Genomic DNA, 12,974 nt, shown 5'->3' with positions numbered 1-12,974 from the left:
AAATAGTTGAAGAATAATAACCTGAATCTTAATGTGGCCATGACAAAGGAGATGATAATGGACATCAGGAGGACCAGGGAAAATCACCCTCCACTACCAATTACTAGCTTGATAGAAAACGGTCAACCAGTTTACCTACCTCGGCTGCACCATTTCATCTGATGCAAGGATCGACAAAGAGATAGACAACAGACTCACCAAGGCAAATAGCACCTTTGGAAGACTACATAAAAGAGTCTGGAAAAACAATCACCTGAAGAAACATACAAAGATCAGCGTGTACAGAGCCGTTGTCATACCCACGCTCCTGTTCGGCTCCGAATCATGGGCCCTCTACCAGCATCACCTACGGCTCCTAGAACGCTTCCATCACCGCTGTCTCCGCTCCATCCTCAAGCTTCATTGGAATGACTTCATCACCAATATCGAAGTACTCGAGCTGGCAGAGTCCGCAAGCATCGAATCCACGCTGCTGAAGGCCCAACTGCGCTGGGTGGGTCACGTCTCCAGAATGGAGGACCATCGCCTTCCCAAGATCGTGTTATATGACTAGCTCTCCACTGGCCACCGAGACAGAGGTGCACCAAAGAGGAGGTACAAAGACTGCTTAAAGAAATCTCTGGTGCCTGCCACATTGACCACCGCCAGTGGGCTGATATTGCCTCCAACCGTGCATCTTGGCGCCTCACAGTTTGGCGGGCAGCAACCACCTTTGAAGAAGACCGCAGAGCCCACCTCACTGACAAAAGACAAAGGAGGAAAAACCCAACACCCAACCCCAACCAACCAATTTTCCCTTGCAACCGCTGCAACCGTGTCTGCCTGTCCCGCATCGGACTTGTCCGTCACCAACGAGCCTGCAGCTGACGTGGACATTACCCCCCCATAAATCTTCGTCCGCGAAGCCAAGCCAAAGAAAAGTGGACACCAGCAAGTTCCTCGGAGTTCACTTAAGAAGTGACATATCCTGGACACATTAAATCTCCTTGTTTGTCAGGAAGGCATGACAACGACTGCACTTCCTTAGAAGGCTGACATGGTCCAGGCAATTCTGATTGGGGGTGGGGGGGCGGGGGGGGGAAATGCCTTTCAGATTTCTAAGTTAAAATATCAGAGAAATGGGAAGCTTATCAAAAGTTTTCTCCCATCTGAACTGGTTAAAACCTGAAATAGTATTTTTGCAGGAGACTCACCTTTGCATTAAAGACCACTTAAAGCCACAGTGGTATGTGAGTTGGAAGGAAATGTTGAGAATCTCTGCTCGAGACCCAATCGTTACTGAAATATTTTGCTTGAGAAAAATGATCATTGGCCCATTTCCTTTGGAGCTATGAAACTGTGGACATAATGAGTCAATTAGGTGTGAGTGAAACAGTGGTTTATAGAAGTTTTATTTCCACTCACATACCACCTTGAGTAATCCCTTACTATGGCATAGAGATTACTTAAGGTAATATGTGAGTGCAGGGAAAGTTTGAAAACTACTGATCTAATGTGATAGCAGACAGAAATGGTAGAAAGAGCTTGTGACAGGTACGCTTTTGCAGAAACAGGTGCTACTGGTCAATGTCCATGCACCCAACTTTGATGACATCTCATTTCCTCTCAGGCTATTAAGTAGGCTTCCCTTGTTAGCTATCCACATGGTAATTTTTTTTGGAGGGCGGAGGGGGGGGGGGATTTAAATTGTGTTGTTGAGATCAATCTAACCCTAGCAGCACTTCCCAATTCGCCATGACCAAGTCGTTTCTGACTTTATGCCACAGGCTGATGGACCCTTTGAGATTTCTCAATCCCTCAACAAAAAAAGTAATTTTTTTCTAAGTTCACAATTCATATTCTAGGATAGACTATTTCTTTTAGGATGATTCTCTCAATCCATGAGGGACAATTTCAAAAATGTATAGCTTTATTCTATCAATTAAACATCATTCACTTTCCAAAATAAAGAAAGAATGGGAGCAAAAATTAGGAATGGAAATTAAGGACAAACTGTGGGAAGAGACTAATGTTAGAATTCATTCTACCACCTCCTGTGCTCACTTGGGACTCATTCAGTTCAAGGTGCTGCAGTGTTTACTTTTCAAAATCCAGACTGTCAGCTATTTATCTTGAAATAGAGGACAAATCCAATAGGTGCAATGGCTCCCCTTGCACCAAAGTCTGTTCCCCAAAATTCAAGGGTCTGGAGCCAAATCTTCAACTTACTATCCAAAATATTAAAAGTTCATTGGCAACCCTGCCCGTTGACTGCAATATTTAAAATCTCTGACAACACCCTAAAATTCCTGCAGAAAGACACAATAGCATTTACATCCCTATTAGCCAAGCATCTAATCTTGTTACAGTGGAAGCCTGATAGGGGTCCTTCTATTACACAGTGGATTAAGGATATCAGTTTCTTTATTAAACTGGAAAAAATCAAATACACATGAAGAGGGTCCATAGGAACATTTTTCCACAAATGGCAACCTCTATGTATTTTTTTTCCCCTCAGAATTATGGCCTGCTTATGGTGAGATAGTTGTACCAGTACAATCAGTAATATTCAGATACTATTAGCAAAGGTTCCAAGGTGGTCAGGGGTGGGGGGTTTGGGTGTGTATCTGAGGGTGTACATGAACATTTGTGAATATTCATGTTGGTTTTTCTGTTAAAAAGTAGGAGAACAATGTACATCTGTATAATGTGTACAGAGTTGTTTTTGATGCTCAATAAATACGTTTTGGAAATAAAAGACTGATGTGGGCAAGAATGTCGGCCATAGTTTTGTCAGCTTCCTACAGGAGTTCTATTGAGAGCATCCTGGCGGCTGCATAACAGTGTGCTACAGTTCTTGTGGAGCTTCGAATCAGAGATCAATCCACAGTACCATAACAGCAGCAGAGAGGATCAATATCCCTACCCCTCCCCCTTATTGATGGGATTTACCAGGATCGTTGTTTAAAGAGGGTTCACAAAATCAATGAGGACTCCTATAACCCTGCATGTTGCACCTTCTGGTTAATTCCATCAGGAAAATGATACAGAAGTATCAGAGCCAGAAACATCCAGGTACGAGTTATTAAGAATATTTATTTTAATATACTATATATACACATGAAATAGTCCATCTCCCCATTTTTGGCCTAAAAATCTGGTATTTTCCATATATTGGTGTAAAAGAAGGCTATGTGCTAATGTGAGAGATAAGCTTACCACTGCTTTCCTTGTCAGGACTTTCCTTGTCAGGGCACAGAATTAAGACTGTTGTGTCAAATTTTCTCAGCAGGTTAGCAAGGTCAGAGCCTTGTATGTAGATATTCACAAAATTAATAACGAAATAACTGTGAAAACCAGATCTTGAATTGTGCCAGTTAAATATTTGAAATCAAGATTACTTCATGGCCAGTAAATGTCTGTATGATTTCACCATTATATTGTCCACAGAAAAAAATGAATCAAACAGACAACACTAGTTCTACCAGTTAGAGGCACAAAACCTTTTGCCTTTGGGAAAATCCAATATCAATTAGGAAACAAGCCCTGATACACAAAGAGTATTTCATCGCTGCAGGTGACTGGTATCCACCAACTTGCTCATCACCTGCTGCTAAATGCAGGTTTTGGGTGAAGGATTTTTGTAAAGAGATGTGCAGGCCATGAGGCTAGGTACTCTTGCTCTCTGGCAACCTTATTTATCCTGTCCTAACTTTCCATTTTTTCCAGTAGCTTGAACTCAAAACCATGAAGGAAATCTGTTTGTTCACAATTGGTGAGAAATGTGATTTATTAACGTGAGTTATTTAGCCACAAATCGCAGGCAAAAGCAATTTTACCCTGGGCTAGATCATGTACGTCCTTGTGAAATTCAGCTTAGACGACTGCTCTCTTCTTGTTCTGGAACTGGTCCTAATATCATCACGAGTCATGTACCACACACTTCCTTCCTTGCAGGCATAACTTTCACCTTTCTGCAGCAACCTTTGATGATCATCCACAATATGCACATTGCAACATTTGTGTTTACTTACATCACATGACTTGAATGGGCAACTTTCAAACTTGCTTAAACGTATTCCAACCTCCAGAGTGTACTAATATTAACAGGGAATGTTTTAGAAACATAGAAAATAGGGGCAGCAGAAGGCCATTCAGCCCTTTGAACTTGCATCATGCTTGATCATTTGATCTGTACCCTATTTTTTTCTCTTCATACCCTTGATCCTGTAGGAAGCTGACAAAACTATGGCCGACATTCTTGCCCACATCAGTCTTTTATTTCCAAAATGTATTTATTGAAAAGAGCCACATCCAACTTCCTTTAGAAAATAGCAAATGAACTGACCTCAACAACTTTCTATGGTATGGAGTTCCACAAGTTCACAACTCTGAGTGAAATGTTTCTGTCGTCTCAGTCCCATCCTTAAACCAATGTTCTAGACACTTTTCGGATGTGACAAACCAACCAACTCCCAAAACTACACTTCCTCACACATAGTCCCCTGCAACAATTCTATGCCCTTCTCACAATTCTCTGTTTCCGTTGCAACTGTTACCAAGATGAGATCTTCAAGTCCAGATCTTCTGAAATGTCTGCCTTCTTCCACAAATGTGGGTTCCTCTCCACCACCATCAACTCAACCCTCAACTGCATCTCCTCCCCTCTCATCTGTCCTGCCCCCTCTGCCTCCAGACACAACAAACACAGGATTTCCCTTGTCCTCACCTACCACTCACCAGCCTCAGCATCAAGCACACATTATCCTTCAGAATTTCCAGCACTTGCATCCCACCACCAGACACATCTTCCCCTCTCTGTCTTCTATAGAGACCACTCCTTCTGTGACTCCCTCATGCTCTCATCCCTCCCCAGCAAACACCCCCCCTCCCCCCAGCACCTATCCCTGTGGCCACAGGAGGTACCACACTTGTCCCCACACCACAGTCTGGGGCCCCCAACAGGCCTTTCAAGTGAAGCAACACCTCACTTATGTATCCACACGATTGATTTACTGCATTCAGTGCTCCCTTTGTGGCCTTCTCTAAATCACAGAGACTAGGTGCAGTCAGGGAGATCGCTTCACTGAGCACCTTCGCTCTCAATGACAGAGACCTCCCAGTGGCCAACCATTTCAGATCTGTGTCACACTGCCATACTCGTTTCTGTCCATGGCTTCATCCACCAAGACCACCCATAAATTGGAGGAACAACACCTGATTTTCCGTCTGGGCACTTTCCAGCCAGATGGCATTAACATCGACCTCTGGTTTCTGCTACCCTGCTCTCCTTCCCCGCCCCCCCGACCTTCCCTTGTCAGCTCTCCAACCCCTTCCCATCTCTTCTCTCCTTGCTTGCTGCTATGCCTTCCCTCCCTTCTCCACCTATTAAGTCTTGCCTTTGTGACCACACCTCCTCCCTTACCATTTTATTTGGACGCCTGCCAACATTTTTCCATACCTTGATGAAGGGCTCAAGCCTGAAATGTTGGTTATATATTTTATTCTTTGCTAATACAAAGGACACTCTTTGGGTTGCTGAGTTTCTCCATCATTGTGTTTTTACTTCAATCATAGTGTCTACAAATTTTTGTGTTTTACTTAGGATGTGACCACTTGTTTTTAACTATTGAGAAATTAATTCAATAGTAATATAGAACCCAATGGCTCCAACTCAAGTGTCCCGGTCAGGCTCTAAGCACATCTTCCTCATGCTACAACCCAGCTCAGCTCCACAGAAGTGGCGACAGCGAAAAGAATGCACATGCATTGAGGGACATTGCGAAGACAATGGGGCAAACCTTTGTGTGTCAACAAAGTCTCAGCACTCCCCAACATGGTCCATCCTTCTACCCCCGCCCCCTCCCCCCCCCCCCCCCCACCCAGTATTATTTATTTGAAATTATATTTATTTTCCCAATCTGTTTTTGCCAGTTGTTTGAGTTTCTAGTTAGGGATAATGGGGATTCTATTATACCATGCATCTATCCATAAGTGGAAGGAAGTGCTGGCCATGCAGGGCAAGTTAGGAACTTCAGACTGGGATCAAGAGCATAAGCATCTGAAGAATCTGCTCTCACAGAGCCCCATTTGGACATCTCTGGTGTATTTTCAGGCTTCTCAGGGAATTCATCACTGAAATCTGTGAAATGCAGCAGGAAGACTCTCAGCCATGCTTCTGTGAAAACAGGAAACAAAATCTGCAGTTGCTGGAATCTTGAATGAACAAAGAGAGGCTAGAGGAACACAGTGGGTCAGGCAGCATCCATGCTTGGAAATGATCAGTCATTTTGAAGGAAAACTTCAAAGTAGGCATAGCTTGAGAATTCAGAATTGAGTAGTACAGGAGGGAAGCAGAAAAATCAGCAGATGCCTGGCCCTATCTATCTAAGGATGCTGCTTGACTTTCTGAGTCCCTCCAGCCATACTTTTGTGCCTGGACCATTCCTTCCATCTGCCTGCAGTTGATTTCTGCTATGCCTTCGCAAAATACTGAGCTTATAGAAAGATGATTGTTATTACTTCTATTTCACTGAGAAATAGGTGATATATTAACTATCAGATTTGTTAGTATTGCAGGCAGCTGGTGCACATAAGGCACCACAAGGTGCACATCAATCATCTGTTCCTTAACAAGAAAGATTTCCACATTCTCAATGGTCTGGTGATTGTGGATCATTGGAAGATTCCCAATTTTGTGAGAAGCGCTCATGGCATACTTTTCCTTAGCAACCAAACTGCTGGCTATTTCAAGCACAAGGAACTACCTGCCCAGAAGGAACAAGAGCAACACTCCACTTAACTGACTTCTAATAACAATATACAGTCCAAACATGCTGCATTTTCTGCTACATTTTGCACAACTTGGCAATCAGAGAACAGCAGCCAGTGCCAAAGAAAAATATCTTCAGACCTGAAGGCCAAGGAGCAAAGGGAGGTGCAAGGAAAGGTCTCGACAGAACAACATCAATATCATCTTACCACAGAGAAGAAGAGGAAAGCACTGATTCCATGCCCCATGGTTCCTACACTTTCTCAATCTGTTTCTGCAGTGATCAAGATGGTGCTAAATTGGGCAACATTTTGTCAGGAACCATGCAAATTCTGATGATTTTTGGTATAAACTATCATCACACTCTTTCCAGTAATGGTCTAATTTCATGACATTTTGTACTAAATGAACCTGACTGCTCATAGAGCACATGTTTTGTGTAAAAATTGTAAAAATTCATTTGCCAGGCAATTGTGTAGTGTTATAGTTCCTGGAAAAAATATAAATCACATTCTTACTAACCAACTCACTAAATAATACAATGTAATCTGCTTCCTCTCAACAAACTATTTCATTAGTTTACATGTGGCATTCAGCGCTTCACCTTTCAACTTGAATTTAGATTGATCCCAGCTATAGTAACTCATTACACCAACATATCGTTCTCTCTACATCTCAAGGATATTTTCACATGATTTACCACTGATCCCTTTTCAACAACAAATTGTACTTAAATTGAGGAAGATGGATTGAGGATGACAGCTGCAGCAACATTAAGGAGAAAGATTTTAAAGTGGATTTTGAAAAAGGGGCAGATACCTTGTCAAGATTTTCATCAATGGATGAACATTTTACTACACTCCATCTTAAAATTACTTCCTTTTTTGTTCACAGAGTGAAAAATACTGCTCACTAAAACCTTGTCAATTCTACTTTAGAGAGGAACATTACACAGTAAATGGTAGAGCCCTGGGGAATGTTGCAAAACTGAGAAATCTCAGGTTTATGTACATTACATCTTAAAGTGGTAACTCGAGTACACAAGTGGTGAAGGAGGCATTTGGGATGCTTGCCTTCATCTCTCAGGACAGAGTTTCAAAGCTGGAATGTTATCTTAAAAGACATCAGTGAGACCACACTTAAGAGTATTCTGATTACCTTCGTGAAAGGATGTCATTAAACCTTAAAGGATGCAAAAAAGATTAACAAGGATGTTACTGGGACTGGAGGACTTGAGTTTCAGCAGAAGTTGGATAAGCGAGGACATTTTTTTCTAGAAGTTAAGGGTACCCTTATTGACAGAATCATGAAGAGTATGGAGAAAATTAGTCAAAATCTTTTTGCCCCCGAGTAGGAGACTCTAAATCAAGAGGGTGTAGGTTTAAGGTGAGAAAGGAAAATAATTAAAAGGAATCTGAAGGGTATGATGTATTAAGTACAATATCTCTGCAAATAGATATTATATTTGAAGGTTCACAGTCTAAGTATTAGAATACAATCCTAGAAAGGACAATAAAAGATAGCAAGCCACATTTCCTAGATCAGTCATGATTGTTCACTGAAGATTAGTTAAGTGATGTTGTGCAAAAGGCACCTGAAAATTCAGTCTTATTCTTTGTTTCATATCTTTGTGTTGTTTATGGAATGTTAGCTGCCCATAACCTTACTCTGAAAATCTTAGTTGCAGCATTAAGATGAAAATAAATGAAATCAAAACAATTTCATTAATGTTTAGAGAACAATATCACATTATTATTCAAATAATAATTGTTAAAAAATAGAACTAAAGTTTATGATGTATTAATGCAATAAGTATACCTGAGTAAATATTCTTGCCTGGCACTAAATGGGGCCAATAGTGTTGGCTACCCTATAGTTCTTTACCTTCTTGTATAATTACCCTTTCAAACTGACAGGAACCAGAGTCAAAACATAGAAATGCTGGAGAAACACAGCTGGTCTCGCAGTGTCAACAGAAGGTACAAGTGAAGAAAAACAGCATCTGAATTGATGGTGGGGTGGGGGGGGGGGGGGGACAGTGAAATGGGAGGGCATGAAGCAGAGACCAACAGACAAAAGGTGTTAACTGGATAACAAGAGGAAAGGTGGGAATTGATTTTGGCTCTGTAAAAGGAGACAGAGAGAAAAGTGAAAAGAGAAACAGCTAGAGAAAAGGAGACAGGGGTAAGAAGATGGGGAAGGAAGTGGTTTTAATGGAAACAGGAGAAGGTGATGTTAATGGCATCCAGATGGATGATGCCCACACAGAAGATGAGGTGTTGTTCTTCCAATTTGCAGGTAGTCTCAGACTGTCTGTCATGTCCATTGAACAGACATGTCAACAAGGGAATGGGGTGGGAAATTGAAATGGGTGGCCACTGGTGGGCAGTGCTAAGGTTCATCTATCTGTGAACACTCATCACTGAATGTTGCTATCAATGATTCTGTTAAGCCTTAACTATTTGCAGCTCTCTGTAATCAAGGGAATGCAATTGAACTGATGTGAACTATTTAAGAATCAGCCTAACTTAAAAAAACTACTGAAAATCATACCTAATTACATGATGTCTAATTGAATTTTAATTAGCATACTAAGCCAAAATAAATACTTAGCAATCAATCTCGTTTGCATGAGTTCCTGCTTACGAATATTACAAATTAAGGAATTTTAAATAAAACATATTAATATGGAATTTCATTCAACTTAATCAAATGAACATGATCTAATTTTTATTCAGCACCATATTCGGCATTTAAACCATCTAATGGAAGTCTTCAAAAAAAACTACAATTCCTGGAAATCTGAAATAAAGCACTCAACAGACCAGCCAGCATCAGTGAAAAGAAAAAAAAAGTTAATATTTTAGATTTTTTGACTTCTCGGTATGTAATCAAAGAATCCTTTTATGTAAGTCACTGGCTAATCAGCACACACTTAATAACAGACAACATGCACCATTAAAAGAGCTTGTTGCCACAAAATGGCTTGATGCACATGACAGCTTTCAGGCTTAGTGTATTATTACTTCAGCTCTGACAAGGTTTTGGCCACTAACCTTGATGGAACCAAATCTTAGTGAGATTGACAACAGATGATCATTTCAGTAGGTCCATTTAGCTCTACTAACACATCTTTATCCAAAAACACATTTGACTGTTTTGAACACTGATACAACCTGGAGCATAGCTAAGTCAACCACAAAAACATTTCTGGAAGGACATACATGTTCATTAATCAGGTCAAAGATGGTGTCATTGAAGAAGTTTTCCTTATATGTTCCACTCCAGGTATGAGTGGAAATCAGGCAGGTGAGTTTTTCTCTCATTAATTCTGGTGATTTAATTTGATTTAATTTAATTTGACTGTTTCTATCAGTATTATTTAATTTGCTTCTATGGCAGAAAAATGTTTAACGATATGACAGTGATAAATATACTGCTATTGACACTTCGACTTACTCTAGAAACTACATGTTTAGATACTGACTGAAGATAGATTGCACTGAACTATAATCGATTAGGCTACCAAGGTATGGTCCCATGAATAATGGATACTTGCATATCATAGACTGGCCAACACCCACAGGAAAGATATGGAGAAAACAGATGTAGAAATTAGGGATTAAGCAATAAACAACATGAATGAAGGAACGCAGAAAAAGAATGTTTTAAGATTAAAATCAGGAAAAAGATGAAAACAAGTCTTTTTCTTACCCTGAATTCCTCCAATTGTTTATATTTCTTTTCCCGAAATTCACAGTAATTCTTGACTTCCTTGCATTCAGGGCAACAGCGGGTGGTATCAACACGGATGCAACGAGGATGTAGGCTTGGACACTCGGGCTTGATACAAAGAGGTCCATCATCAGTACAGACACATGGGCAGGCAGCCGGCCCCGGAGTGAACTCCTCTCCAATTTCATACACAAATCCATTTTCATCCACGCAACCTTTTCCCCTGTAATCTGAATAGGAGTACTCAGAGGTGGCAGGAGCACCAGTGACCATGGGCAATGACTCAAGCCGGCTTGTAATATCTTCTTGGGACTGAGACACAGAACAGAGGCAGCAAAGAATGACGAGAAGTAGGCAGCAGGTGACGGATGGTGAAGAGACAATCCCAAGGGCCATGACAGGGATTTGTTAAGGACATTCCTCACAGCCACAGCATCTTCAACTAGGACAAGAGCACAGCCACAGACCTGTCAACCCAGACTCAACGCACCATTGACAAAGAGCCTTGAAAATACTTCTGTTCACAAAGACATCATAAATCTTATTTTGCCCATTTATTTTGATGATACTAAATCAATAAAACTAAGCTTGCCAAGTAAAATACTGCTGCTTCCATCACAGATCTAAAACCGTTTCTGACTTTAAACAACTTGAAATGGCAGAACAAGGAAGAAGCTGTCCTCTCTGATTCCAAGAAAGGATCGCAATTTAAGGGTCTGTGATTTTTTTTGGGGGGGGGGGAAGCTTGTCATAGAATTTGAAATTGGTTTAAAAACAATGACAGCACGTTAACATCTATTTAATATGTTAACACAAAGTTGTACTTGAAAAAAATAAATCTGAAAGCACCTTAGCTCCTCAAGGAAATTGTAATTTTTCTGTGGCAGGGCCAACTTCAGTCACTAAAAAGCGCTCGGATTATGGCTTAACAAGAAAAAAAAAGGAAAATTCCAACCTGCTCACGGGCCGTGACTGGATGCTTTTTAAAAGCAATGCGAGCTGCGCGACGCTGTTGAAACACGTTCAGCTCCGAGACAATACAAGGCAAATCTGCCATGTCCCCCACAAAGACTTGGTCCTCGAACTCTGCCGATCCAAATGAGCTAGTCAAGCGAGACCTTCCAAGCGGGAAACTGGAGCAGGTGAGGGGAGCGTTCAGACTGCCGCAGCCGCCGGCCAACTTCTCGGCAGCAAGCCCGCTCACCGCGTCCCCACACAGGGTTATTTGTCCTGACCCGGATTGCGGAGGATAACATCACCACTCCGAAGGTCTTCAATCCCATTTTTTAAAAAAAACACCACACAGGTAGTCGAAACACAGTAAACTTTAAACACTCTTCTACCTATTTTATCAATAACACATTTCTGACAGTCTGTCGGCAGTAAGAAATAAAAGTCAGATCCAGTTACCTGTCTGAGCTGGGTCATTGTGTGCGTGTGTGGAGGGGTTTCGTGCTGTTTGGCGGACGTGTCCCGACAACTGAAGACAACCCTAGACTGGTGCCGCCGCTCTCTGGGGGGGGACTTTGGTGGCCCAAAGCGCTGACCTGCGCCGTCGAATCGCGTCGCCCGGCCGATTTCGCTCAGGACGAGGCGCTTCGCATCAACGGATGAACACCAATGAAGCACTGGAACTCCAAGCCACGGCAACGATCATCTGCAGAGAGGCAGTGTCCCCGGGAAAGGCGGAGATGCGTGTCGTTTCCCCCCCCCCCCCCGGTTATTCCTTAATCGGGGGTCACAACTCTCCCACTGTCAGCCCAGCCACCGCCGCTGAACTGGCGGGAAACACGATTGGGTTGTCCCGCCGGCCAACACCTCCCCTCTCGCCCCACACCCGCTCACTTCCTTCCCGCCAGGTTTCCAAACCACTGCACAACCGACGAGCGACCCCGGTCGGGTTCACGGCCGGCATCTGGTTCACGGCAGGAGTTAGACGCCGATATTAAACCGCGTTAGAAGGCTGCGAAAAAGGGTTTTGAAAAAGACATGATTGTAATGGGTGTTCCACGATCGCTGGCCGGTCTGCAGCCAAAGTTTGGTGACCGTGCCGTGTGCCAAGTTCTTCCCTTGGGGATCGGTTTATTTCCCCTCTCCCCCTTCACCTCACTCGCTCGGCTGCTCAGAAATTACTTGTTCATCAACGTGTGGCCGGGCGGGCCGGCACCTGGAATTTAGACGGGAATTGACAAGTCCACTCAAATTTCCCGCCGAGTTCATTACATGGCGTGTAAACATGAAACCCCAGACGCCCGCAGTAAATAACTGGGACTCATTAAAACTTAGCATTTGCTTGTCCATTTGGCATAGAATCTGTCATCGGGGAAGCCTGGAGGGGTTTCTTTTGTGCCTAACTGGAATTTGGTTAGGAAGAAGTACATCAAAAGGAACCGAAAATGAAACGAAGAAACATATTCCCGGGAATTGCTGTCAAACAATATTTTACGTTCCGCCTGAAAAAAGTGTTTGTAACCATCATTTGAAACTT

At 42.4% G+C, this 12,974-nt stretch overlaps 1 protein-coding gene across 2 annotated transcripts in view; it reads right to left on the bottom strand.

The window, feature by feature from the left end:
* vwc2 (von Willebrand factor C domain containing 2) overlaps positions 1–12,071 on the bottom strand; it is a 162,867-nt gene extending 150,796 nt beyond the window's left edge. The window contains exons 1-2 of one of the 2 annotated variants that reach the window (XM_069911981.1): positions 11,897–12,071; positions 10,466–10,928 (exon numbers count right to left, since the gene is read on the bottom strand). In XM_069911981.1, coding sequence (XP_069768082.1) covers positions 10,466–10,882 — 417 coding nt within the window. In that variant the 5' untranslated portion in view covers positions 10,883–10,928; positions 11,897–12,071. The remainder of the gene's footprint in view (positions 1–10,465; positions 10,929–11,896) is intronic. The other variant, XM_069911986.1, reaches the window with a different exon arrangement.
* Between the last annotated feature and the right edge of the window lie 903 nt (positions 12,072–12,974).

Source organism: Narcine bancroftii, chromosome 1, assembly GCF_036971445.1.
Source record: "Narcine bancroftii isolate sNarBan1 chromosome 1, sNarBan1.hap1, whole genome shotgun sequence".
Lineage (NCBI taxonomy): Eukaryota > Metazoa > Chordata > Chondrichthyes > Torpediniformes > Narcinidae > Narcine > Narcine bancroftii.
This window is presented reverse-complemented; position numbering and strand designations above follow the sequence as displayed.